This window comes from Olea europaea, unplaced genomic scaffold (assembly GCF_002742605.1).
Source record: "Olea europaea var. sylvestris unplaced genomic scaffold, O_europaea_v1 scaffold532, whole genome shotgun sequence".
NCBI lineage: Eukaryota > Viridiplantae > Streptophyta > Magnoliopsida > Lamiales > Oleaceae > Olea > Olea europaea.
In genome coordinates, this window is record NW_019263644.1 from 303,213 (window position 1) to 331,113 (window position 27,901).

General features: G+C 34.7%; 3 protein-coding genes across 3 annotated transcripts; 2 read left to right on the forward strand and 1 right to left on the reverse strand.

Moving 5' to 3' along the window:
- The first annotated feature begins 1,661 nt into the window (after window positions 1-1,661).
- On the forward strand, window positions 1,662-9,551 carry LOC111388858 (putative zinc transporter At3g08650). The gene is made up of 9 exons (XM_023013669.1): window positions 1,662-1,846; window positions 2,495-3,175; window positions 5,514-5,798; window positions 6,552-6,680; window positions 6,877-6,970; window positions 7,601-7,681; window positions 8,009-8,073; window positions 8,237-8,373; window positions 8,417-9,551. The coding sequence occupies exons 2-9, from the start codon at window positions 2,699-2,701 to the stop codon at window positions 9,228-9,230; spliced, it is 2,082 nt and encodes a 693-aa protein (XP_022869437.1). The 5' UTR covers window positions 1,662-1,846; window positions 2,495-2,698; the 3' UTR covers window positions 9,231-9,551.
- A 5,063-nt stretch (window positions 9,552-14,614) lies between these two features.
- On the forward strand, window positions 14,615-16,732 carry LOC111388871. Its single transcript, XM_023013687.1, has 3 exons — window positions 14,615-14,869; window positions 15,151-15,648; window positions 16,019-16,732. The coding sequence occupies exons 1-3, from the start codon at window positions 14,797-14,799 to the stop codon at window positions 16,543-16,545; spliced, it is 1,098 nt and encodes a 365-aa protein (XP_022869455.1). The 5' UTR covers window positions 14,615-14,796; the 3' UTR covers window positions 16,546-16,732.
- A 989-nt stretch (window positions 16,733-17,721) lies between these two features.
- Window positions 17,722-26,981, reverse strand: LOC111388872 (cytochrome b5 domain-containing protein RLF). Its single transcript, XM_023013689.1, has 6 exons — window positions 26,868-26,981; window positions 26,289-26,357; window positions 25,720-26,107; window positions 20,351-20,485; window positions 18,157-18,207; window positions 17,722-18,054 (listed from the first exon to the last, which is right to left on the reverse strand). Exons 2-6 carry the CDS (start codon window positions 26,319-26,321, stop codon window positions 17,978-17,980), a joined length of 684 nt encoding a protein of 227 aa, XP_022869457.1. The 5' UTR covers window positions 26,322-26,357; window positions 26,868-26,981; the 3' UTR covers window positions 17,722-17,977.
- Window positions 26,982-27,901: the final 920 nt, after the last annotated feature.

The window sequence follows — 27,901 nt, forward strand, 5'->3', positions numbered from 1 at the left end:
CCTCAAGTCAAAAGGATCAATCTCACTACCGAACGTTAGAGATTAACTACTGACACTCAGATAGTTATCCGTGTGGAACCTTTCGACGGGTCTCCAATGTTTTATTTTATGCCAAAACATCCACGTGTTCATTTAAGTGTCACCACATTTTAGCTTGTGAGATCGGCTACTTATTTTACAAGTAAAAAATGTCATACGTGATGGTTTATCTGTAATAACGATATTCGTATCTCGTTATTACTTACGACCACAGACGATTTAAGATTCAATCATATGTAATTTGTATCTCACAATCACAACTCCTTGTGATTAACAAATTACGAAGATTTGAATATACGGACTTTATTATTTAATTTAATTGTTTATTAATTAAATAATAGATCTGCTATTAAATTGCATTAATTATATATCAAAAGTATTTATGTCTAAAGTCGATTGGACCTAGGGCATAACACTTATAAATAATTCCCAGTAAAATAAGTTATAGGCAATTGAATTATCCGAAATTCGTTTTCTTTCTATCCAAATTTTATTCTTGCAATCAAACAGACCCTAAGAGAATGATTTATATGAAATGTTAAGGAACAAAGCTATGATTCCAGGGTAAACGATCGGCTAAGGTGAGTAACAATTCCACTTAAGGGTGTCAATTTGATTTGTCGGGTCGAGTTACTCGTAGCTTGGCCCAAAAAAAGCTCGAGCCAGGCTGTGTGGCTCGACAAGCCACACGAGTCAAGCTTTTGCAGGCAACTACTGTGTGTTTTATAAAAATAAAAATAAAAAATACATTAGTCAGTCCAGCTCGATAAGGCCAGAACCAAAATCTTGGGTTGAGCAAAAGCTCGACTTAGCTCGGGCAAAAAAAAGTTCAAGCCATTTTTACTCAAACTAAGCTCGAGTCTCAAATTTCGACTCATCGACATCTCTAATTCCACCAAAATGTAATTAATTATATGACTCTTTGTGAACGTCGTAATATTCTTCTGAAATATTCATAATTTCGTGGAGTAGTATACCATTTTAATGATTTTTGGTATTTAAGCTTGTGCTTTATTGGAGTAACAATTAAATATTCTTTAAGAATATTGATAGAATATAAGGCATTTATTCTTCAGGAGAAACGACACAATACATATTTTGAATTTATTGACAATTAATTTTCATATTATCTAAATTACCATAATGATGTACTCATAGAGTTTCATTGAGAATTGCAATTTGAATAGATTACACTATTAAAATAAGTAAAACCCATCTAAATATTTTTATAAAATGAAATAATTATCTATAACTTTACATCATCAATACTTGAATACACACACATTTGGGGACCATATGGTATGAAGAAGAGAGAAAAAGCAAGAATAATATTTTGACAAGAATTAAAAAAAAAAATCTAAAAAAAGTGCACCAATCGTAACTATGGACGATCCACGGTTTTGAGACCCGCGTATTCGAATAATTGACTTCGGTGTAACAACAAATCTATAGTCTACCTATTCTACAGAGTCCATATTTGGCTAAGCTTAAAAATATTACTTATAAGTATTAATAAGTACCAACAAAAGTTGAGAATACAGGATTACTTTTACGCAATACTGAGTAACTTTTAGCTTTGCCAAACGTGTCGTTGATGAAGAACACCAGGTCCAATTCATATTCAATTCTTCATCACCAATTATAAATGCGCCATAATCTGTAAAGAAGATAAGGAGTTGGTCGAGTCGTCCTCTTTGTTCTTTTTACTTCCGTACGTAATATATATCCCTATAAATTCGTAAAATTGAAAAAGAAAATAATAGGAAAAATCTTGATTCCCATCAACGTTTCAGATTGAATCAGAAAGGTATTTTCTTCATATTTATTTGTTTATGTACACGTAGCGTATATGTATGTATGATTTCTTTTCTGGGCGTTGATTATAGGGTACTAATCTTGGGAGTTGGCTGGGTGCAAGATGATTCTGCTTGGACGAATTTAAGATTCCAATTATTTAATTTTGGGTGTGTGTCTATATATATATATATATAGAATTCTTGATTGCAGCCCTAAATATGCCGAATGGAGAAGTTTGATTAATTTCATTTTCTTAAGTTGGATTCTCATATAGTGTGTCAATTTTCTTACATTTATCAAGATTGAATTGTGCTCAAGAAATGCATCCTCATTGTTGAACACATGAGAGAATCTTCCAAATATGATGGACACTGTTCATAATTTCAGAATGCCAGGCCTAGGTGGAAAATTACGTTATTGACTTTTGGATTGGTTTTGTACATTATTTTTTTTTTTTGCTATTGCTCACTTGATCTTGAAACCAGAATCAAATTCTTATGAATCATTATACCACATTTATTTATTACTATATGAAAATCACGTGCAATATACACCTGATTTAGTTTTAGATTACCAGTAGCACTGAAAATATCACCTCTTTCTTGTGTCCACATCTTTGTGCATTTATTGATGCTGCTTAACCTTTGTGCCAAAGCAGGGACATTTGCTCCTATCACTTGGAATTCAGTTGAAAAGATTATCACCAAGCTATAACTAAGCTCTAAGCAGACTGTGTTTAGCTGATGACTCTGCAACTAGATAAGGTTAGGTAGAAACATTGGGATTCTGTGCCGTTGCTGCAACCAGATCCTTTAAATCCTCTTTTAATTATCTGGTTGCATAATAATCTGACTGCACACATATGTTGAAGATGGGTTTAAGATTTAAACAGGTCCTGCTCCTTTTTCTCTTTATAGCAATATTTAATGATGATGTTAAAGCAGAACAGGGAAAAGAGACTTTACAAAAGTTAAGAACTGCTCCCCGAAGGAATGCCGGGAATGGTGTGATAGATGGGTCAGGTATAGAACATATTTTGAGTTCTGATGGGACTAGTAATGAAATGGGCGATGAGCGGAAGGGAGAGAACAATAGAGTTTCAGTGTCGACTGTTGCATTTTTCACGCTGGCGATGGCTGCAGCTACTGGTTTAGGTGCCTTACCATTCTTCTTTGTGGAGCTAGATTCTCAATGGGCTGGTATATGCAATGGGATGGCTGCAGGGGTAATGTTGGCAGCCAGCTTTGACCTTATACAGGAAGGACAGAGCCATGGTAGTGGTAGTTGGGTTGTGTTCGGTATTTTGGCGGGTGGCATTTTCATTTGGCTTTGTAAGAAGGTGAAGCTCTTATACGTTCAAGTTATCTACATTGAAATTCAGTTGCTAATTGCTAGTTAGTATTTGCATTTGCATTTGCTTTTTACAAAGTAACATCTTATACTCAAATTATGATGTCGTTTCTTGCTATTGTTTTTCTTTTGATATGCTAATTTCTACTATATCTGCCTGCATGCTTTGTTGTTGCTATTTTACTGTATTTTTTAAATTTCTAATTTGAGACTATCAAACTAAAGTAATCATAACTCTGTTGAAATGGATATATGTTTCACTATATGTAGTGCAATCTAATAGGTCACAGTTGTTTTCTTGGGTCTCCTTCAAACTTGAATTGGCAGAGATGTGGAAATTGTTTCACTGGCTGAACAGGAATAAGTGTTCCATTGATTCTATAAGCATATTCCGTTAACTGTTTAATTTGGTTAAGTAGCTTTAGTTTTAAAACATAATTTGTTAGTCAATGTTTCTTTTGACCAAAAAAATTCAATAGATTCAATTATAATGTCGTAAGTGGAATTCAATTACAAAAAACCAAAATTTTCTAACTACTCAATGGACTTATCATTGAACTTTGGACCATTATAGTTCTTCACTATCTGTGGATTTATAGGTAAAGGGTGGGGTTTGGAATGTGTTTGGTAAATCCAGTAAAAGTATGGGATCATTGAAAAATATTCGTTTTTATTGAGGAATACACTTTAACTTGAACTATATTGATTCGAAATTAAAGTTGAATGTAACCAAATCAAATGAATAAAGTGGTATTCATTATTTTTTTCTATTAATTTCTATTCTAATTCATATATAATTACATGTCAAAATTTTATAAGAGAAGAGTGTATTAGGATTTCAACTCCAACTATTGTTCTCCCTTTTCAATTCTTGACCTATATTCTTTAGTTTGATTTATTTATAAATTGACAACCAATAATTATTTAGTTATCTCTCCTGAGGTAAGTTAAAACATATTTTTAAACACAACCCGAAATATCCATATTTTGAATTCAAAATTCTTAAAAGCGCATTCATTATACGATTACCTATTTTGAATGCATGTCATAAACTATTATTCTTAGTCTTTATTGAGCTTACGGATGATGAATTACAACCAAAGATATGAATATTCATCACCTTAAAAATAAAATTGCAAGAGGAAGAAGTTGAATCAATTTCGCTTCTTTGAAGTCCTAATCTTCAATTGATTTCAGATTATTTTCTTGAATTTGATCTTCAATTCCAAGCTTGGATCTTCAAACTCTTGATGTTGATTGCCTTTAATCACTTTCTAACCTTGTTCTCCACATTCTTGAATGAATGATCCCAAAATTAGAGGCTCGAATTAGGTTAAATCATTTATCAACTTGCTTTCCAAAACTTAGATGAAAACAGAGAAGAAGTAGATTTTTTTCTCGAATTTTGTACCATGCGATTGCATGGCACATCATGTTGCTCTCACACGGTAACATGGTTTTGCTCCATGCTTCTTCAAACATTACTCTCCAACTTGATCTTCCAATTTGAGTCAAGTTGACCCCCATTCGCTAAAATATGTATGAAACTCATCATTTTAGCTCATTTTAATTCATTTTCTCCAAAAGCTTGTCCAACATTGAGTTTACCTATACAACCAATTTTTACATGAGATTAAGCAATAATTCCCTTAAAGTAATCCCAAATATCCATATTTAAGGGCATAAGAAGTGTATATCAGATTGGATATTCTGAATATTATTCATTCAATATTTAAGTAATTCCGAATATTGTTCATTCAATATTTAAGTACATCTCTCTATGAATTTTTACTAATTAATATTGTTTACTATCCAGACATCTTATGCCAACCAATTGAGCCAATACAACCACGCCAGGGCAATTATGTAGCACAATACAAGATGATTTAGATTACTCCATCACAAGCCTACCTTGTTTAATGTAGCAAATTTAGTGTTATTCTCTGTGTGTTAAGATCCTTGATTAGGAAATGGATTGAATTCTATGTACTGGAAAGGCATTTCCATTTCTCTATTTTTTATTTTCTTTTCCTTTTTGTTTGCTTTCCTCGGAGCCTGTGCATGCTTTTCTTTTCTCTTTGGAGAGATCCCCCCCCCCCCCCCCCCCCCCAAACAGCCGTCATTACTGATTTCAAATAGATCACAGAAAAGAAGAAAGAAATCCCATTTTTTGTTTCCTGAGATGGTAAAAAAAACTGATGTAAGGTACCTGAAATAATTAAGAATTAAACTTAATCACTTCTCTTATATACTATCAATTGATATTTGGAAGTCAAAATTTTTTATATTGGGATTAACGTTCAACTTTATAACTTGACGATACTCAGTTTCTTGAGCAATATGGTGAAATGAGCATGCTGGACATAAAAGGGGCAGAAGCAGCTAAAGTCATTCTTGTCATTGGAATCATGACCCTTCATTCTTTTGGGGAGGGCTCTGGTGTGGGAGTATCCTTTGCTGGATCTAAGGGTTTATCTAAGGGGATTTTAGTAACTTTGGCCATTGCTGTGCATAATATACCTGAGGGCTTGGCTGTTAGTATGGTGCTTGCATCAAGAGGGGTCTCTCCACAAAATGCTATGTTATGGAGTGTGATTACATCACTGCCACAGGTAATTTGTTTTGCTCAAGGTTGTGGCTGAATAAATGCCAACCAAATTGTTCGATACAGTAAAACTTGCTAAAATGTAACAGTTTAGACATGCCTACAAAGTTGGTTTTCCCCAAATAGTGACAAAGAGTAAATAATGCTTTGAATGCTGTTACCTCGAAATATACACAAATGAAATTGTGTATACTACAAAGATCTTTCTATAATTTAGAAACAATAAATTATGATGCAAAATATGATCAGGAAGCGTATTATTTAACTTATTTTATGCTCATGTAGCTATGATCATTTCATTAACAGAAAAGAGACATGCTCTTGCCTTAATAAACATGAAAACCAATCCGGAAATGTGAAGAAAATCCAATTCCACCCAATAGGTGAACCTTGAAGAGTGTGCCAAAATAATGGATAACTTCTGTACAGTTTAAGTGGGTATGTGACTTGAACGGTTGGCTTGTGAAATTGAGAATGTGTTTCAAATATATCATCCATTACTAATGAGCGGGTTATAATGGATTTTTGACCTCTGAATTAGACTACATGGGCATTTACCCTCGTAAGACTGTTAAATTAGCCCTTGATAGTATAGTGAACGTACATAATGAGAGAGCATAAACGACATGAGCATTTGATTCAGCTGATTGGTCTGAAAGCATGTTGATATCCTAGTTCTTTTTGTTTCCCTTGTTTTCTTTATATCTGTATGAATGTTTTAAGTTGATAAGTTGGCATTTGATATATTTTCTCGATGCAGCCTATTGTAGCAGTGCCATCATTTATATGTGCTGATGCATTCAACAAGTTCTTGCCATTTGCTACGGGATTTGCTGCCGGGTGCATGATTTGGATGGTTATTGCAGAGGTCCTTCCAGATGGATTCAAGGTAACTTGCTAAGTTCTCACCTATATTGGAAGGATAACCTCAAAAGTCAAAACCACAATGGCTATTAACCGATTGAGTTAATAAGCAAAGTAGAACCCAATTAAAAGCTAACATTGTCCTACTTTTCAAACTTTGTAAGTTTAGGTGTTCATATTACTTGTTTTATGCATATTTTTACTTGTATTAAGCTTGCAAGCTCTCCACCTTAGTGGAGTTCTCATCATCAACTTCTAATCCTAACTGCTTATGGGATAGATTGTTGTTATTTTCTCCAATGGCTAAAGCTCCAGGTTATTATCTGGTTTGACTTCATCATGGTTTTAGTGCAGTTGAGGAGATATTTTCTATAACTTTCCTTCCATAATGTTCTACTTCTGCACATGAGGCTATACCATCATCCATACATTTCTATTTTAGTAGGGAAAGAAAGTCACCTTTCTATCTAAAGTCTTATCTTAAACCAAAACAAAAAAGGCAACCAAAAAAAAAAAAAAAAAAAAAACATTCCCCCCCCCCCCCCCCCCCAAAATCACTATTTATAAATGTTTTTAAACCAAACGCGTTTTCTAATTTTTTGTTTTGAGAAACAGGTTTTCAGAATAACAAATCAAACACTTTTTCTGTAACCTTAAATAATCTCTCAATACCTAAAATGGAAAATGAATTTAAAATTGAAGATAGAAAACATAAATATTGATACACCTATCGAAAGGATCTATGTAAAAATAAATATATATAAAAATGAGATTGGTAGAAATGAACCTGAATTGAAACTGACAGTTTGGGTTTAGTTTTAGTAATTATAAGGATTTAAATGGTTATATTTATGAAACACTTGAAATATAATGGGTTATTTCGAGTATTGAAATCTTGGACTGATTCACCCAAGGCCCTAGATCTATGACAAACTAATCAAACAGAGATGAAAGCTCACCATAATGACCGAAGATTCTTGTGTGGAAAGGCCATCAAGGCTCAGTCTGAAGTAGCCTATTCTGTTTGTATGTTAACTAATTCAACATACTTATATTATTTTAATTATCGAGTTCATTCAAATAAAAATTTATCAAACAATGAATAAAATTTGAAAGTTGTTACGTCAAACTCATACATGACCAGTCCTCTTCACATAACATGAGCTATTGAATCCACATAAAATCATTCAAAGGTCAATTGCTTCTTGCATTAAGCAGCAAAAACCTCTGGGTTATATTTCTCATATTAATTTTTCATTCTCATAAGCCCCATAAAACAGTAAATTATATACATAGGTTCGACGTGGGTGAAATAAGTTACCAATTATGTATGTATAGTTGTTGTACTGGCAGTTCTGTCATGGTTTGCTGTGATAGTGGCTGTCTGGCAGAACTTTCAAGGTCTGAGCTTTTTCTGGGTCTGCACCCCGAAATTATTACCTCGAAATTATCCCAAAAGTCATAAATCCCAGTAATAATTTCCCTTCTTGTTTCCTTGCAATTTTCAGTTTTCCATTTTTATTACCCACCCATATTTGATTTTTACCCTCTTTGCCTGTCCTTTTTCCCAATATTGATTAGTGTTCAGTGTTTATAAAGGGGAAAAAAGAAAAAATTGGTGTAACAAACATTGAAGAAATGGGTGATTCAGTCGGCACTGGTACAGTGCCACCTCTCCCGCCGCCACTGCCCAAGTCGCCGCCGCAGTACCCAGATTTGTATGGTTTTTCAGTTTTATACTAAAATTACTTTACATTGCAGTCCAGAGGATGCTTCTGGCTTCTTTGTTTCACTACTTTTTGGTCTGGGACCATTACTGGGTGGAATTGCTCTTGTTGCATTAGCTTTTGCTTTCCATCTTCAGCATGCCTTCCTCACTGGTGTGGCCTCTGGCATTGCCTTTGTTCTTGGTGCCTGGAGACCTCTGCAACTACTACTGTCTGCAAAGATGGGCCTTCTCCCCAACCTGATCCTTCTTGGACTTGGATCTGGATTCGTCCACATATCGACTTCCAGCGCTACGAAGCTTGGAACTCGCAAGAGGACTTCAGCAAATACTTTATCTGCTGTCACTGGCTACTCAGTTAGTGCACTCACTCTCTACTCAATCTTATCTTGTGTTGCAGTTGCCCTTCATGCTCTAGCTGAGGGACTAGCATTAGGAGTCGCTGCACCTAAAGCCTATGGGCTTGGACGCCACATTGTCCTTCCTGTCTCCCTCCATGGATTTCCTAGGGGTGCTGCTGTAGCTAGTTGCATATTTGGTGCAACTGACAGTTGGCACGGGTCCCTTTTATCTGCTGCGCTTATCGGGTTCGTGGGCCCATTATCTGCAATTGGAGCGATTTTGGCTGGGATTGACTACAGCGGTCTTGACCATGTGATGGTCTTTGCATGTGGGGGACTTTTCCCTTGTTTTGGAAGTATAATCAGGAGAGCAGTAAAGTTAGAAAAAAGGAAGAGCATTTTTGGGCTTGTCATTGGCTTAGTTTTTGCTATTTTGTGTCTGACTTGCACTAAGTTAGTATGTTTGCATACACCGTATTGCAACTCCGCTCCAGAGGCTGTTAGATGATGATACCATATGCTCGAGCTCACCAATACATCACCGAGATACAATTACATGTACGAACAGGAATTTTTGGGTTATGCATTCAGTGAAATTGGACAGTTGGAATCAGCAGATTCTAGTGGTGATTAGGATGACTGAAAGCTTATTGAGGCTCCATTGAAAGAGTCTATAATTGTACATTTAGATTTATTTAAGGTGCAGGTGTAATTTTAGACCATAAACCTTCTTTTGAACATTTCCTTTGATTTTGGTTTTCTATAAATTCTTAGGTTGGATCCTAGTCAGTTAATTCAAATCCATTTGAGGCTTTGAGCAATCTTTTAATTTTTGTTTTTATTTAAAATATCTTTTTTGGGGTTAAGATCTCTCATTTTGAAGGTCAAGATGGAAATGTCCAGGAATTTGGTTTGTGAAACATACTTTTTATTCACACATTTCGTAATGTTCAACTTATCATATTTAATACTCACATTGAGTAGGATTTGTAACCTGTAAGCACTACCAAACAAGCATTTAAGCAATAAGATGCAAAAGATGGTAAAAAAAAAATAAAAATACAGAGCATGTTTCGGAGGTGTTCATAAATAAGTTAAAATGAGTAGTGAAAAATGGTTGTGTTTGTGGATCTTATGATTATGAAATGTGTAGATAATAAACACTTCGGAAACATAGGCAGGGATGTGGCAGATGGTGTTTGGAATCTTTATATGGCTCATCATCAACAGTGTTTATAGGATTAGTTTACAGTTATCCAAAAAATTGCAGGCTGGATATAACCAAAATCCTTCACCTTGTACAGCTTTGTCATGCAAATGTTTGTAATTTGTATCGACTCTTAGGGCAGTCATCTTGAAAGGTCGAAAAGAAAAATAGTCCACACATTTATATATTAATTATTATTTTCATATTTAATCAATTTAGAACATCACTTGACATGCCCCACCATATAGTCTCTTTAAAAAAATAATAATAATAAAAAAAATACTACTCTTGAAATCCAAGTTGTCCGAGCTTTACCTTATCCGAATTTTTTGTCTGATATTTTTAAGCTCTAGTATGATATTAGAATAATTCTGGTTGTACAGGCCAGACACATGTCGAGGTGGGTGAGTGATTATTAAAAAAATAAAATAAGATTCACCCACCCCTACATGTATGAGTGGCCTGTACATGCATTGTGAAAAGTTAGCTCGGCTCATGATATTAAATGAAATAACATCTTAAAATTGTAAATCTTGTCAACTTGAATAGCTCATGTCCAATTCAATGTTGTGACTGGTTTCTATTTTTCTTTTGCCATCCGAAATTGTCCTCATTGTTTACTCATCAATAATCTATACGTATCAAGAAGAAAGCAAGGGAATATATTATATTTGACATAGAATATTCGTTTATTCTTCCTGGTGGTTTTTTTTTTTTAATTCGTATATTCTTATTGATCTTTTCCATGTTCATTATTTATACCATTACAATTACGTTATATTGACATCTTGGATGACAGGATGTCCACATGACAAAAGTTCATTGTATCGTTTAAAAAATAGTCAACAATACCATCCAATCATTTTTTTACACATCTCCCGTCATCAAAGATGTTAAAAATATCTAGCAACAACGCTTAATTCTATTAATGACTCTTAATGATCCTATTCCTTCATTATGACATAAATGAACCATCTCGCATTTCTCTACGTTGCCCGGTTCGTTAGGAAGGTAGACAATTACCACATAATAAGCAAGCAAGGTCGAATCTTTTAATGTAAAGAGTTCGTTTTCGCCAGACCCAAACTTCTCCCCTCTCTTCTATCTTAGTCGATTCCCTCTTCATCTCTAAGTCTTTGGCATGCTCGTCGGTGAAAACGTTTTTTGACTACAAATGCTAGGGACCCTTCTTTCGTTAGTATGTTTATGCTTCTGTTGAATCTGGATTGAATGAAGAATTCATTGCACGTCCTCTTGTAACTGTAAATAGGGAGTCTCTTTTATATTGTGAATGTAGAAAATATAATACAATTTCTTATATTTTCCCCACTCAAAATACATTAAGGGCTCGTTAGGCGTGACTGCTGAATAGTCAAAAGGAGATTTTTAATTTCAAAAGTTGCTTTTGGAACCGTTTGACTAATGTTATATAGTACGAATTTAGGTGGTCACATTTGATATATTCAATTAAATGAATCACGTGACATTGTATTTAAATGAATCTATCATTTAATGACATGCAATTACCCCTTAAACTAATATTTGACACCAATGATGTTGATTATCGTTACTTATTTATGACACTGTTTCTTCGAGTTAGAAGAGTTTTTAGAGGAAATTAGTACAATCACCAATGTGGCTTTCTTTCAAAATACTTTTGAAATAAGAAGTGTTTTTTAAAAATTAGTTTTCAAATAAAAAGTAAGATAACATTCTCCAAAAATTCTTCTACAAAAAGCTAAAATAAAAGTAAAAGTAATGCCACACTAGACAAAGTCATCTTTGAAATTTGGAAGAGGCCAGCGAAAAGGGGTGACGGTAGGGTTGAGCCAATGTGCATGGCTTAGATAATAAGGATTATGCTAGTCTGCCATGCAAAGACCTTGGCCAGACTATAAAATGGTGGACATTTTTTTTGTTCTTAAAAATGGGTGTGGGCCCCCTTTTTTGAGAAATAATCTAGTCAGGACATGTGCAAATGATCCTAATAGACTATCATTTTCGAGATAATAATCACAAAGAACAAATCTTCTTGGATAGGGCCACGTAATCCAAACAGGTCGCCGAATCGGCGCTCCCTCCAATCCCGGTACCGTCCAGCCCATCTCAATCTCATGGGGGGTGGGATCCATGGAGTAAATTGCGGGAAAACGCTGTGGTATTGGGTCCACACCCCACTCCCAACGCCCATTATCTACCCAATCCTCCCATATTCATTGGTCGCCATGGTCCCACATGTAAAAGTCAATTTGAATAACTTTGACACCAACATTCAAATGATTTTACATAATTTTTAAACATCTAACTAAACTAAGGTAGATTTAGCCCTTTGCTCCATTTTATTCAAAAATGTAAACCCCCCTCCTCTCCCCTCTCTTAATTACACGTTATTTAATAAAATAATATTACACCTAAATCAAATTTTTATTTAACCTATTCCAAAATAAATTCCCCCACGACCCACGAAACACATTTTAATGTAATACATTTTTCAATAAAATAATATTACACATAATCCCAATTTTTTTTCATATTTATAATCTTATTATTATCACATCTAGAGTATTTTCAAGAAACTCTCTATTTATAAAGAGTATCTTATGTTATAATAGAAAATATTCTTAAATTTAGAAAATAAATTTTTTTATACACTCCAACAAACTCTCTATTTTGACTATTTTTTTTATTTTTCTCTTGAACGTTTATTGGTTTCTCATTAAAGCTTATTTACCGTAATTTTTTTATATGTTAATGGGTAAAATCAATTTAAATGTGATTTGAATTATTTAAATGGTAGAGTATTAAAGTTGAAACTTATTAAATGCAATAATTGTTAATTAAGAATAAAGAGTGAGTTTGACTCTCTAAATTTGAAGATTTTCAAGCCACTTTTTATTTTAAAAAGTTAAAATTGATAGTTATTTGAAACTTATTTTTAAGTATCGACTCTCTAAAATAGGGAGTATCTTATATTTAGAGAATTATTTGAAAATACTCTTAAATCATTAATTAAACCAGATAAATACAAACGCGTAAAATCATTAATTCGCAAAGAATTGTACATAACGTTTCTCTCTTCTTTTATTATATATCCAACCATGCACAATTAGCTGGTGAAGTATTAATAAATCCAATAATTGCAGTAATAATATTCTGCAGACAGGTGCTTGTTGGGAGTGTTTTTAGGGGTCAAGAGGGGTAAATTAATATTTTTTATAATTAAAAATTTGAGAACATTAAAGAAGTAATAAATGTAATAATTTTCCCTGAAGCTTCATGTGGATATTAAATTTTGTTGTCCCAAACATGTTTATTCATTATTGAGCTTCCATAGTTAGAATGCAATTTTTTGTGCCGTTAATCAATGCATCAACTTCTCATATCAATTAACTAAAAGCTTGTTTGGCACATATTTTTTTCATGTAATTTTTTATTTTTTATTATTTATTTATTTATTTGGTGGAGAATGTGCAAATGAAAAGCGGGAAAAAATTGTAAACATTATAAAATGTGATTCAAAATAATTTTAAAAAAATCTTTACCAAACAAACATTATGGCCCCGTTTGGGAGGGATTTTGAGAATTGATTTTTTGATCGTTAGGAGAAAAATGAGGTTCACTTGTAAGAGAAGAAATCAAATATGATGGCTGGAATAGTGAAATAACGATCAAAAATCAAATTTTTAAGGAAAAAATTACTCCCAAACAGGCTCTAAATCGCATATATTTTTCTTCGAGAGAAGTTATTTCGTCCCAATAATGCTAAGCATTTTTTTTTTTCTTTTCTTTTCTTTTCTTCACTTGATTGTTAATCAATTATTTTTTGCCACCGTGTATTTCTACAATTAAGCCGCTATGTATATGTCTTTCTCTAGTGCTACTATAAATTTATAAATTACTGAAATAATAATACATGATAGAAATGAGTGGTATTATGAGTCCTACGAAATATATAATTAAAATTAATATTTAATTTTAGAAAAAAAAATATAAGTAACAGGTTTGGTTTTCAAGGTTGTAAACACATGTTTGGAAAGTCAAGAAAAGGGACAAAAGCATGTTCAAAATTTAAATTTCAAAGGGTGCATGGAAAGTAGGCACCTCTCTCATTCACTCTCTTGGAAATCAATAAAGCAAGCAATCAAAACTGAGTGTTAATTTCACAAAGGATCATTGAAATTAAAGTGAGATTTCAAATTAGTCAATAAAATATTTTAGTGACCTATTTAGTCACTAAAATTAAATAATATTACATAATTGGTCACTTCGGATTCGACGTCGGCCTGTTAATATCTTCAAAATACAACACTACTCTTAAGAAAAAACCTTATATTTAGCCCAAAAATCACAAATTGCTCTCTTTAATTCTAACCTTAATTTTCAGTAATAAAAATAGTAAAAATGTTATATCAAAGCTAAAACGGTCAACTAGAAGGAATCAATCACTTCAATGGTCTTCATCCAGCGTGACGGTTTAATATTTATTAAGCCGAACGTGGTGTTAATGCTACTAAGTGAACACTTATGTAAAATTATTTGACTTAAGTGACTAAATTGGTCACATAAATACTTATATGAAGAATTTGGAAATTAGCTTGAACTTGAGGACCATTAGTGAAATTAACGATTAAAAATGAATATTTATGGATTAAGGAGAGGTCACCTTTTAATTTAAAGAAGAAATAACTGTTTGAGACAAGCAGACAAATTATCCCCGTACTTGTTCCCATACTCTTGCCTCACAGCTTCATTTTTCACAGATACAGATTCACTCTTTACGCTGCATAAATGCAAATCACAGAAGCCTAAGTCCCTTCGTGTTAAACACCTTTTGACTCTCTCTGCGGCTTGTGCAGGCAAATTTACAATGAAGTTGTTTCTCTTAATTGCTCTTTGCTCTGTCTGTACAGTCTCTGCCCTTGCATCTGCTCCTCTGGAAGGTAAATCTTGAAACCCTTTTCCTTTTTGGAATACTTGCCATGAACATTTTCTGTTTCTTTGGGATTTCTAAGAAAGTTATTTTTGTCAAAATCTGTATCTTTTTGTTTTGCTATTTTTCTGTTCTCTTTGCCTTTTCATCACTTCAGTAATTTGGTTCCTACTGTGTGTATGTGTGAGAGAACGAGTTAAAAGTTGAAATCTTTTTGTTTGCACAATGAAATCACAGGAAGCGAAAGAAACTGACATGTTTTTCATTTTGCATTTATGTAATCTTTCTAAGGACTCCTCGCAAATGGCAACTTTGAAGAGGAACCAAAGCCCACTGGCATCAAGAAAACAGTGCTCCAAGGCAAAAATGCACTGCCCAAATGGGAAATCCATGGCTTAGTTGAGTACATTTCCGGCGGGCCACAACCCGGCGGAATGTACTTCGCCGTCCCTCACGGTGTCCACGCCGTGAGGCTCGGGAACGAGGCCTCAATTTCCCAAATAATCCCAGTCAAGAATGGGACATTATATGCACTCACATTCAGTGCATCAAGAACTTGTGCGCAAGATGAGGTGTTGAGGGTTTCTGTTCCTCCTCAATCAGGAGACCTCCCTCTACAGACTCTGTACAGCAGCAATGGTGGAGATACTTATGCCTGGGGATTCATAGCCCATTCTGTTTCTGTGAAGGTTATTTTTCACAATCCTGGAAAGCAAGAAGATCCTGCTTGTGGGCCTCTTTTGGATGCTGTTGCTATCAAAGAACTTTTCCCTCCAAAGCCCACTAAAGGTAATAGTCTCTCTATGTTCTTGTTGCTTTGGTCAATGGTTTGTTAGTCATTATTACATAATGGTTTGTTAGTCATTTATTGCATAAATGTTGTATCAACACACCTGAATCATGTTAACTGATGTTATTTTTGAAGCAATATGAAGCTGTTTTCAGGTATTTCCATGTAAAGTAGATTGGATCCCACAAATTCTGATATTTCACTGTCCACTCCGAAACAAAAACTGAAAGTTCGGTTTCTTTTTTTGCCGGATCTGTGCAGTAAAATCTTTTCTTGTCTAATGAGCATTTTTGGTTCTAAGAACATACTAAACAATACAATACATTACCCGGCAATTTTAATGTCTAGAGCATTCTTCCCCTGTTGCAGCAAACTTGGTCAAGAATAATGGTTTTGAGGAGGGTCCTCATCGCTTGTTCAACTCTTCCCATGGTGTCCTTCTGCCTCCCAAACAGGAAGATCTCACATCCCCACTTCCTGGCTGGATTATCGAATCACTCAAGGCTGTAAAATTCATTGACTCGAAGCATTTTAACGTCCCCTTTGGACATGCAGCAGTAGAACTTGTCGCAGGCAGAGAGAGCGCCATCGCCCAAATCATCAGGACAGTCCCCAACAAGGTCTATAATCTTTCGTTCACTGTAGGAGATGCAAAGAATGGTTGCCATGGATCAATGATGATTGAAGCATTTGCGGCTAAAGTTACCATGAAAGCACCCTTCAAGTCGGAAGGAAAGGGGAAGTTTGTGACATTCAGTTTCCAGTTCAAAGCAGAATCATCCAGGACCAGATTAACTTTCTTCAGCTCTTTTTATCACACCAGGATCAATGACTATGGAACTCTCTGTGGCCCTGTTCTTGATGAAGTTGTTGTATCTGCAGCTGCTAAGAGTTAATTTACACGCATCAAGGCATGAGGTGCTTGTGTTACTTGTAATTCTTGAAGTGAACGTTCATCATCTTCATTTGTAGTTTAGCCATTGATAAAGCACAAGCTGCAGCTCTGTAATCGCATAAAACTATGAAGTGTTGAATGATTTGGTACTTGTTTATGATCATGTCGATTATTATTTTCGCTCTAAATTATATATCGTGTTACAGAAAATAAGTTATAATTTCTACGTGGTCGAGTCAAGTCATTAAAGTTACCTGTTGGTCACAAGTAATTGATCGTATGGATAAAACCATATGTACCGAAGGGGAGGGGGGGGGGCGGGGGGTTGCCGAAGTGTGTCCCCCTCCCCGGCCCCAACAAACACCCAGGCTCGCGTGTATTTAATAATGTCGAGTCGTGGTCCCCACCTTGATGATGTGAGTGGGGTGTAAACGATTGTGTAAATGATTATGTACGTGTAACACGGCCCTTGATAGTATTCAACAAGAGTTGAACTGTTTGTACATCAAAAATGTACATTACTTCTAACATCCAAGTTGGCATGATGTGATTGGTGGAAAAACTGTTTTTTTTCCTTTTAGCTTTGCTTGGCGTGCATAGAGATGTTAACGAGCCAGGTCGAGTCGGCTCGCGAGCCGAAATTCAAGGCTCGGGCAAAATGATCAAATTCTTTCTTGGCTCGAGCCGTGCCAAGTTAAAGCTCGATCAAAAAAGCCTTTTCGAGCCAGGTAGGTTCGATTTTGGTTGTGGTTTTGATTTTTTTTCCTAATAAAAAGAGGCAGCAACCTGCTGCCTTAAAATAATAATAATAATAAATAAATAAATAAATATATATATATATATATATATTAATTTTTTTTATTTTTTTAAAACTATAGGCTCGTGAGCTTGAGCCGACGAACCACACGGGTTGACTCGAACTTTGCTCGGCACCTCAAAATAGGGCTCGACCCAAGTTGGGCGGGCTCAACCTTTTTCCAAGCTGAATTACAAGCGGCTCGAGTCTACGAACCCGATTACCATCCCTAAGTGTACATAATTTTTTGTACATTAATGTGTCCCCACACTCACATGGATGGGGGCTCATCGAATATTTTATTTGAGTAGGTCTCACTCCATGTGAGTGTATGAATATCTTAATGTACAACAAATTATGTACAAGTATGTTTATCCTTAATTATTTTAAATTGTCCAATATGTATTATCACGTGACACAATGTAAAAAATGATTATTACAGTCTATAATCAAGATTACATATTCAACAACAGTAAAAATGATACAGTGTTCATAAAATTATCTTGGGTTTGATCCCAGTGAAACAATATGTACCCTGTTTATTGATTGTCTTGCTCTTGACTAAAGCTTCTAAAAAATGTCCCAGGAGATATATTAGGAGTCTTTTTTCTCCAATCGAAATACATACTTCTACTCTTCAATGGCCCTCGTCTAAAATACCCACCAAACATTTCTCCAACATAAATTCTGCATTTACCCAAGCATGGTACTTATCTGAATAAAGATTTAAGGAATGCAACTGCCAGGAGCCAAAATATTTAAATAATTTAAGCTCTATGAATCACAAAAAACTTTAAAATTCTAATACAAGGATACTGAATAATGCTGTGCAGTCTTTTCCAACTGCCTTCATCAGCATATCGACACCTGACATAGAAATTGCAAGAAAATCTATAGTCATAAACATATATAATGGATAGAAGCGAAAACATCAAATTGATGCAGAAAGCCTTCGAGAAATATGGATCTTCACATGCTACAATTACAAGACTTGGAAAATGCAAGTGAAGAACAAGCAAAATGATATTAGATAAGGCTTTAAATGGAACATAATTAAAAACTTGGGCACTATACTCATCTTAACTCCTGAAATCAAAGATTAAAATATACAGTGTTGACAATTAACATCAAAACAATGCAGACGAAATTCATGTTAAAAATGTAAATTGGCTTTGAAATTTTACTGCATATCCAATTAATTGTCTAAATACCATAAATGTGGAGCTATTTGTACCAGCAGCACTTCGTTGAGTGAAAATCTATTTGGAAAAGGTTAGGAAATAGGTGGTTGGTTATTCATGTTGGATAAATTGCAAAAGCATGAAGTTGAAAAGAAGAAAGCAAAGTGTTTGTAAGAAACTAATAACTTTGATGTCAGAGAAAAAAACATCTTTTCTCCAGGTTTACATAATTAGGAAAAACTTGTGCATTCATCATATAAATGAAGATGTCATGAAAACATACAAAAAGAAAGCGTGTATAAGCCATTCTCTGACTAAAAGGTTCACATTAAAGCCAAATTGTGTCTTCTGACATTTTGATTCCATTTTATCTTAATTTTTCCATTGATTTTTAGCATGTCTTCCACAGACAGTAGAAGCAAATTCATCAGAAGACCAAAATTCCAATTAGATGACAACAATAACATCTTTAGGAGTATAAATTGAAAATAATGTTAAAATGCAATAGGCACAGATTGGAGTGTGAATGGTCTCTCCTTTTACAAATAGAAGTAAAAGAATTTTGGAGAAACCACTGATATTGTCTCTATGACGAGAAGTTCTATACATTTTGTTGAGGCACACCTTAATGAAATATTGGAAAAGGCTAGCAATGGTGTACTCAAAGTACGATGTTGCACATTGCCCGGAGGTGTCTAAAAGTAATCATGGCTTCTCATTCTCTAAGGTGGGGAAATGAATTAGTCCAGGATTATTGAATCAGGAACTTGAAAATATGGACACAAGAGACTCTGTAACTCCTGGATATCATGCATAGGAAGGGAAGACAACATGGATTGCATACAAGAGATTTCAAAGACATGATGCAAACTTTGACACAGGTAAAGGAACAGAGTAGGAATTGGGTAGGAATAACATTTGATTATGGTTTAAAAGATAGGGTGCCAAAAATTAAAGGGGTCATATGACACAGTTACATTAGTAAGACTTCTTTTAGCAGAAAATAAATATCTCTTTACTGCACAAATAGGTTTAGATAAGGCAAAGGCACAAAATTAAAGGTTTTGGGAAAAACGACAGTTTGATTAAAACGGTCTCTAGTGGAGACGATCTTTCTTGGAGGAGATCTGAATGATCATCAAGAAAAGATAGCTTAAAATATAAAGGTTTATGTATGATATTGATAGTGAGGATCACGATGAAGGTAATACTACTTTGGACTTCAAGATATCTTATGATTTGGTGTCGTTGACCACATGCTTCAGAAGGACAGACACTCACCTAATAACTTCTAGAAATAGATAAATGTAGAGTAAAATAGATTTTGTACTTACTAGAGAGGGAGATGTATCATTATGAAAAAATTAAAAGACAATTCTTGGAGAGACCAGCTGCTCAATATAAGTTGGAAGTGCATTTTGTTACCTCAAGGTTTTTAGTCAAGTTATTTAGATGAAATGCATGGAATATTCTTTTAGTCCTATGATAAACAAGGATGACAGGGAAGTCACTTAACTGAAATGATCTGTTCTAGATATTTAGAATCGATCACTAATAAGAATGTTTTGAAGAGAATTTAATATATCTGTTTTAATACGTACACATTTTCCAAAATAGTATCTGCTTAGATGCAGAAACAACTCAAAATAAATAAAAAATTTCCACAACAGAAAAAGTTTAGTCAAGCAACAGAGTTCAAGGTTGAAAGGTTACATGATTTCTCACTGCTTCCATATGTGGTAGAGTTTGCAATTATTTAAAAGAGAGAGAGAGAGAGAGAGAGAGATAATAGACGACAAAATCGAACATATAAAACAAATTCAGCATACCTCCTGGATGAAATTTCATGTACGGGGCTATATTATAGACACGTCCTTTAAGAACAGTCCACATGGAACCTTCAGATTGATTCTGTTTCACTTCATTCAAAGATACAAGTCTCTTATTTGATTGTCCCTTTAATCCTGAAACAAGTAATATGGGACTGAAACAAGTTAGATATGCAATGTGGAGAATATAATAGCCGATATAGTACATCACAACTACAATCAATAGTTTTCTACAACAATTATGATTCGTATTATCTAGTAGTTTATCTTCTCAAATATGTTTATCCATTTAGTTTTCTTGTATAGTTATGATACGACTTTTATATTTTATTTGATTAGAATTATAGTTTCAGATAGTTTCAATTCCTAATACTATTAGAAGTAGGGAATAATTTTGTCTATAAATATTGAACTATTGTACACTTTTTCATATCAATTATTATTCAATCAATACAAATGAAGTTATTCCTTATTTCAATTCTTATTACAAGAGTTATTAACTCTTTTGCACCAAATTGGTATCAGAGCAAGGAAATCACCTTAGACCAATGGCCAACAAAGGTATTTGTGGCAATTGAACTATTGATGACAAATGGAAGCTCGACAAACTGAAACAACGAATCGAGGGGATTTATAAAGCTCTTCGTAAACTCATGCAGAAGATGACTGTCTTAACTATGAAGAGCAAACATGGGAAGAAACAATCAGAACGAGAAGATTGGCAAAAAGAAGACCCAAATTCCGATGAGGATGGAGATACTGAACTAGATGTGACTAAGGAGGACATTAACCAAAGCACTAGCCCATCGCTCAAGAACAACGGTGACAGCATGTGGGTCCAGAGCTCGAGGGTCAAGCTGTGAGGCGCACATTATGATTTTCACGAGCCCGTTCAATTACAGGTCTACAAAAGGAAGAACAGAGGGCTTCTGGATGGCGGCCTAGCGAATTCAACCTTTGGAAAACAACTCTGCTATTAGAGAAGAGAAATCACTTTTTACCAACATATCGAGCCTAAAATTCTTTGAACAATTAAAAGAGCAGCGTATTATATTAGCATTAGTTGTTAAAGGTCAATTAGAAGCAACTACGTAGATCCCCGCCAAAGTTCCAAAGGTACCTACTGATTTTGCTAAGATAGCACTTAATGAGTTACCAAACGAGTTTTCCCCAGTACGAAACATTCAACATCATATTGATTTGGCACCTGGAGCTTGTTTAGATAACTCGCCACATTATCGCATAAGCCTAGTTGAACATGAAGAGTTATAGCGGCAGGTTAATGAGTTACTTAATAAAGGGTTCATCAGTGAGAGTATGAGCCCTTGTGCAGTTCTCGCTTTACTCACTCCAAAGAAGAACGATAGTTGGTGAATATGTATAGATGCCGTACTATTAATAAAATGACAATCAAGTATTGTTTTCCCATCCTGCATCTCAATGATATGCTCTACAGGTGTTTACCAAACTTGATTTAAGGAGTGACTTTCATCAGATCCGTATTCGACTTGGTGATGAGTGGAAAACAACTTTCAAAATCAAAGATGGTCTCTATGAGTGGTTAGTGATGCCATTTGGGCTATCAAGCGCACCAAGCACATTCATGCAATTAATGAACCAAGTTTTTAGTCTATTTGTGGGAAAATTTGTGGTGGTTTATTTTGTTGATATTCCTATCCACAGCAAGAATGAAGATGAGCACTTATCACATCTTACTGAAGTTTTCTCAGCATTGCGAGATAATAAATTGCATATCAATCTCAAAATGTGCAGCTTTATGACAAACCAACTTTTATTTCTTGGTTTTATGGTGGGAAAGATGGTATCCAGGTTGATGAGGTAAAGGTGAAATCAATACGTGAATGGCCAACTCCTAAAACCATGCGAGAAGTACAAAGCTTTCATGGATTAGCAACTTTTTATAGGTGTTTCGATTGAGGATTTAGTACAATCATGGCACCTATTACCGATTGCTTAAAAAAGGCAAATTTTAGTGCAGCAAAGCACAGAAAATAGTTTTGTGATAATAAAAATCAAGTTATACACTACACCAGTGTTGGCACTGCCTGGCTTTGAAGTTGAGTGTGATGCTTCAGTTATGGGAATTGGTGCCGTATGATAAGAACCTGACTGATATGGCTGCTATTTTGTGGAACATGGCTGTTTTTCCTAATGATTTGCTAGAATCGGTTTGTCAACGGAGAATAACTTGTTGCTACTGCAGTAACTTTTATGATCTATCTGTTGCTGCTGTGCTACTGCTTTGGTATTCCCCACGGAATTGCTGATCAATAGACTAATTAGGTATTAGATGTAGTAACTGGAATGTATAAAAAATTGAAAAAGTGAATTTGGTGAAATGGATATATGTATTGAATTGCAAATTGTAAAACAATTGTTTATGGTATGATGAACTGAACAACGGAAATGAATGACAATTCCAAGGCATTCAAGAGGCGTGGAGCTCTCCTAATTGGCTCAACCAACTACTCAATTTTTGCTTCCCATTCTACTCTGTCTCCTATTACATTTATACTACTACTTCTTTCCTTATTCCCCGAACTACCCCTGATAACTAATTGGAATTGGAATACTCTAGAATATGGCATAATAAACTTGAATGAATAACTTGGAGGGTCTATCACAGTATTATCTTAAGAAGGCCGTATAGTTGAATTTTTTAGTGAAAGGGTTAGTGAATCTCGACAAAAGTGGACTACTGAGTTAGAATTTTATGCCATTATTCGAGCCTTAAATTATTGAGAACATTACTTGGTTCAACGAGAATTTGTGCTATTTATGGATCATCAAACTTTGAATTTTATTAATTCTCAAAAAATAATTAAATGAATGCACGCTTGGTGGATCACCTTTTTGCATAAATTCAATTTTGTTATAAAACACAAATCTGGCCAACAGAATAAAGTAGCAGACGCTTTAAGTCGACTTGCATCTCTTTTACTACAATTAGCACAGTAGTTGTGTTTGATTGTTTAAAAAAACTATATGCAATTGATGCGGATTTTGGTGATATATGGACTTGATGTAGTGATAAGGAATTATACCCGATTACCTCCTTCAGGAAGGATTCTTGTTTAAAGGAATGCAAATATGAATTCCTCGTTCTTCTTTATGTGAGCACTTGATTCGAAAGTTGCATGCAGGCGGATTTGGAGGACATGTTGGTCAGGACAAGACAATCAGCTTGATTGAAGAGAGATTTTACTGACCCCAACTTAAAAGAGACATGGGCTGTTTTGTTCGGCGTTGTCCAATATGTTAGAAAGTTAAGGGCCAAGCTCAAAAGACTAGACTTTATGCTCCTTTGCCTGTTGTAGAAACAATATGGCAAGATCTCACTATAGATTTTGTTCTCAGCCTTCCACGAACTCAATGGGGAGTTGATTTTGTTTTGGTCGTGATTGATCAATTTTTGAAGATGGCTCACTTTTTTCTTTGTAAAAAAACTGTAGATGCTTCTTAAGTGGCTAATCAATTTTTTCGCAATATCGTTCGCCTACATAGCATTTCTCGTTCTATAACTTCTGATAAAGATATAAAGTTTCTAAGACACTTTGGAGAACACCGTGGAGAATATTTGACACTTCTATAAAGTTTAGTAGCACAAATCATCTCTAGAAAGATGGATAAACAGAAGTGGCTAATCGAACTTTTGGCGATATAATTCGAGCAGTTAGTCGAGATAAATTTAGACAGTGGGATGCTGCCCTCCTACAGTTTGAGTTTTCTTTTAATACTATGCAAATCGATCCACCAAGAAGACGTCATTTGAAGTCGTTTATACTAATGTTCCAAGGCATACAATAGATTTGATTCGGCTCCCTAATGTCATTTCTAATGCAGAAAAGTTTTCTGAATGTACTCAAAGAATTGATCACGAGGTAAAACAAAATTTAGAAGATGCTAATGTTTCATTACAAGGTTGCCACAGACCAACATCAATGCCTTAAAACTGTTCGACAAAGGTGATTTGGTGATGATCCATCTCACTTACAATAAGCTGAAAGATAAATAGATTTTTCCTTTTCACATTCTTTAAAAGATTGGCGATAATGCTTACAAAGTTGACCTTCTAGCTGATATGAACATTTCTAACACTTATAATGTTGTAGATATCTTCGAGTACTTACCTTCGGATGAATTTTCCCTATAGATGCAAAACTCGAGTTTTTATTCAAGTGGATGGGATTGATTTAGTTAATTTCCTACTACAATTATGATTCACATTATCTAATAATTATTATCTATTTAGTTTTCTTGTATTGTTGCGATAGGACTTTTATCTTTTATTAGAATAGGATTATAGTTTCAGATAGTTTTAATTTCTTAGTACTATTAAAAGCAGGGAATAATTTTACCAATAATTATAGAAGTATTGTAAACTTTTTCATACCATCAATTATTATTCAATCAATATAAAGCAAGTTATTCCTTATTTCAATTCTTACTACAAGAATTATTAATGCTTCCGCACCAATAGCCTTTTTAGTTGACAAAAAATAATTTGTCCATTCATTTGAAGCAACCATAATCTAACATGTTGAGTTGGTCTGGTGTTACATTTAAGCCAGATCTGATCCCATAAACACAAATTAGTTGCAAAAGGACACATAATACTACAATAATAATAAATAAAAACAGACACTCAGTAAGACCCCAATTTTTCTTGTGCACTCATATAGAGGATCAAAGATTTTAAACAGGAAGCAATATAATGCTCCTGATCAATCACAATGCCTCTGCATATGCCAAAGGTTCTGATAGTGCAAAACACATAAAAAGAAATGCCCTAAGAAAACCATGCCTGAGGTGAAGAGATAAAGAACTAGTGTTAGGAAATCGAAGAGTAGCATCACAGAGAAGTAAAGAATTTTCATCCCCGACTCCAACCCCCTTTCTTTCTTGCTTCCAGACCTGATTTTTTTGTTTCAAGATGTGCACCCATATCTTTGGGTGTGCAAACTATGATGGGCGAGCTTTGCAGCTTTCTCCCTCCAGGGTTTGGGATTGATGGGCAACTGGCTATTTTACAAACTATGTGAGAAAATTCTGTCTCAGATGCTTATTACAAGAAAATATTAAGTAGATGGAAAGAAAAATATCAAACAAAAATATTGAAATGCCAAAAGAATGGCTAAAATTGAGGGTCATTCAGGCAGCCAAAAAAGTACATAATAGTTTGAACATTGCCCTGTCAAGAGAGTATTCTTCTTACAACACAACAAATTAAGAACCAAATTTGGAAATCAATCTTCACATAGGAGCGCTTAGTTTCCTCACTGTTGGATGGCTTTGTAAAATAAGTCAATATTCTAAAGCTAAATATATTTCCAGTAAATGGAAAATACCTGCTAGGTCTGGATGCATTCTGGTAAGCTTAAGCCAGTCCATCTGGCTGTGCCCCTTCTCGAAAGGAACCTTGGCTCGCTGCACTGGCTTCTTTGAAGGAGTCTTCTGTGCCTGAGAAGCCTTAATTGAACCTCCAGGGACTTCATTTGTCGCAGGTTTGGGAGGTTCATTTACTTCAATTTTAGGTGATGCATCAATAACATTAAAAGACAACGAACCAACAGTTCCCTTCTTCTGAGAAACAGTATTATCTTTCCATATACTACCACTTTTCTGACTACTACTTCCATCTGCAGCTTTCACACTGTCATCATTTATCTGAATCCCGCTAACATCCAGAGCAACATCATTGGTTTCAATACTATCGTCAATGGCGGGAACCCCAACCTAATTACATTGACTAGACTTCATCATCCCACAGAAACACATTTTTTCTTTTTTAACTATCAAACCATAACGCAGCCTAGTATTGTACTAGAAACTAGTCTGTCCAGAGAAATCCACGAATATGTACATGCAGATACTTTGAAAGTTGAAAAATGAAACCAGTTCATGAATAAGAACTTACTCGACAAAAGGTGAAATCATCATCATCAGCCATACTGATCTCACTGAAAAGAAAATCTACTAAATACCCCTGTTCAAACATTTGATCATCAAATAAAGAATTGCAAGAGAATAGATTATTAAAACATTGGTTTCAACTAATTCCATTCAAAATATCTAATTCTAGAATGACATTGCAGGATGAAATATCATGTCTATTTGTTGATGAGCTTCAACATTAAACACAACTAAAGCAAGCCTTATAAACGAAAAATTAAGACCAAAATTTCTTAATAACTCGTTGGAATAATAACTATTTCAAAGATTCTTTTAGTTTGTTTTACCTAAAACACAATCTTTTATTTTTTACCAATTGCCTATTTCTGAATGTTATCTGGGATCATAGGAAAAATCTGAAGGATTCGATCTTTGACATTTATTAAAGAAAAAACAGCAATTTTATACTCTGTATACAAGAACGTATGATCTTTGCCTTATTTGGCTTAAAACAGTGAAAATGAGAACAGTACAAAAAATTATATAAACAGAAAAACCGCGCATAACAGCTTTACTTGAGAGAGAGAGAGAGAGAGAGGCGTACTCGGTTGAAATTGATCTTTGGTAGCTGTATTTTCTGGTCTCGCAGATGAAAGGGGAGCTCTTTATTCCACAATCTTTATTCAGAAAAGAAAATTTTCATGTCTTGTGGCTTCATCATGGGAGTTGGGCTACTATGTATACTGGGTCAGATTCTGGGCTTCAAGCCGAAATAGAGGTCGCAATTGGCCGAGTCAACTAACATCGGGTTGCAGCCAACCAAGGTCAGTTCGGCCCACTAGGTGTGTGAGGCTCGAGCAATTGCTCCAGACGGTTTGATTAAGGAGGAATTAGTGGTAGATGGCCGGTCGCCAACAATGGCCTTTGACCATGTAAAAAATATAAAAAGGTAAAAAAATGTTTGAAATTTGGAAAACCCAAAAATGCCCTACAATAGAAGAGAGAAAAGAGAAGAAAAATTGAAAAAAAAAGAAAAAAGTAAAAAAAGGCACTGATTTTGAAAATTTGCTGACCCACGTCGACAATCCGAACCCGGACCCACATCGATCATTATCGGAGATTGTCATTTTTTAAGAAGGTTAGCTTTGTTCCACTTTTTAATTAACTTATCAATTGAATAAATCAAGTATTTTTGTGTCACGTTCTACATCAAGATATTTTCATATAGTTAACGAGCACTAAGCATAATATTTAAGTAGAGTCATGATTTTTAAGGGCGAAAATCGTGAGTGATACTGACATTCCCGGCTAACCCGATCACCATATTATCCCAACGACCAATTTTATATGAATTTGCAATTCCACATATGGAGTACTCGAGCACATACTCACCCTGGGATATTATGCTCGAGCACTTCCTGTCTTGCTGCTTTAACATGCTACGATACTTGTCCTCGAGCATAAATAGTCCTCGAGTATATGCTCTCCTCATAACCTACGATTGTTGACCCTTTAGAATTCCTATGCAATTAGAAATCTAACTCAACCATATACTTGACTCCCGCAAGGATTATATCCCACACATAATTATGGTATTTGCCCAACTCCTTAACTGTACAGGACTCCAACAGATAAGGA

What these genes read in the sequence shown, in the direction of transcription:
- LOC111388858 (XM_023013669.1), top strand. Translation starts at nt 2,699, where the DNA reads ATGTTGAAGATGGGTTTAAGATTTAAACAGGTCCTGCTCCTTTTTCTC. An exon ending in TCCAATGGCTAAAGCTCCAG is followed by an intron (nt 6,971 to 7,600) that starts GTTATTATCTGG and finishes CTAATCAAACAG; the next exon opens with AGATGAAAGCTCACCATAAT. An exon ending in AAGGTCTGAGCTTTTTCTGG is followed by an intron (nt 8,074 to 8,236) that starts GTCTGCACCCCG and finishes AATATTGATTAG; the next exon opens with TGTTCAGTGTTTATAAAGGG.
- LOC111388871 (XM_023013687.1), top strand. Translation starts at nt 14,797, where the DNA reads ATGAAGTTGTTTCTCTTAATTGCTCTTTGCTCTGTCTGTACAGTCTCT. An exon ending in TGCATCTGCTCCTCTGGAAG is followed by an intron (nt 14,870 to 15,150) that starts GTAAATCTTGAA and finishes AATCTTTCTAAG; the next exon opens with GACTCCTCGCAAATGGCAAC. An exon ending in CCCTCCAAAGCCCACTAAAG is followed by an intron (nt 15,649 to 16,018) that starts GTAATAGTCTCT and finishes CCCCTGTTGCAG; the next exon opens with CAAACTTGGTCAAGAATAAT.
- LOC111388872 (XM_023013689.1), bottom strand. Translation starts at nt 26,321, where the DNA reads ATGGCTGATGATGATGATTTCACCTTTTGTCGA. An exon ending in ATGATTTCACCTTTTGTCGA is followed by an intron (nt 26,108 to 26,288) that starts GTAAGTTCTTAT and finishes CAATGTAATTAG; the next exon opens with GTTGGGGTTCCCGCCATTGA. An exon ending in AGACTGCACAGCATTATTCA is followed by an intron (nt 18,055 to 18,156) that starts GTATCCTTGTAT and finishes ATCTTTATTCAG; the next exon opens with ATAAGTACCATGCTTGGGTA.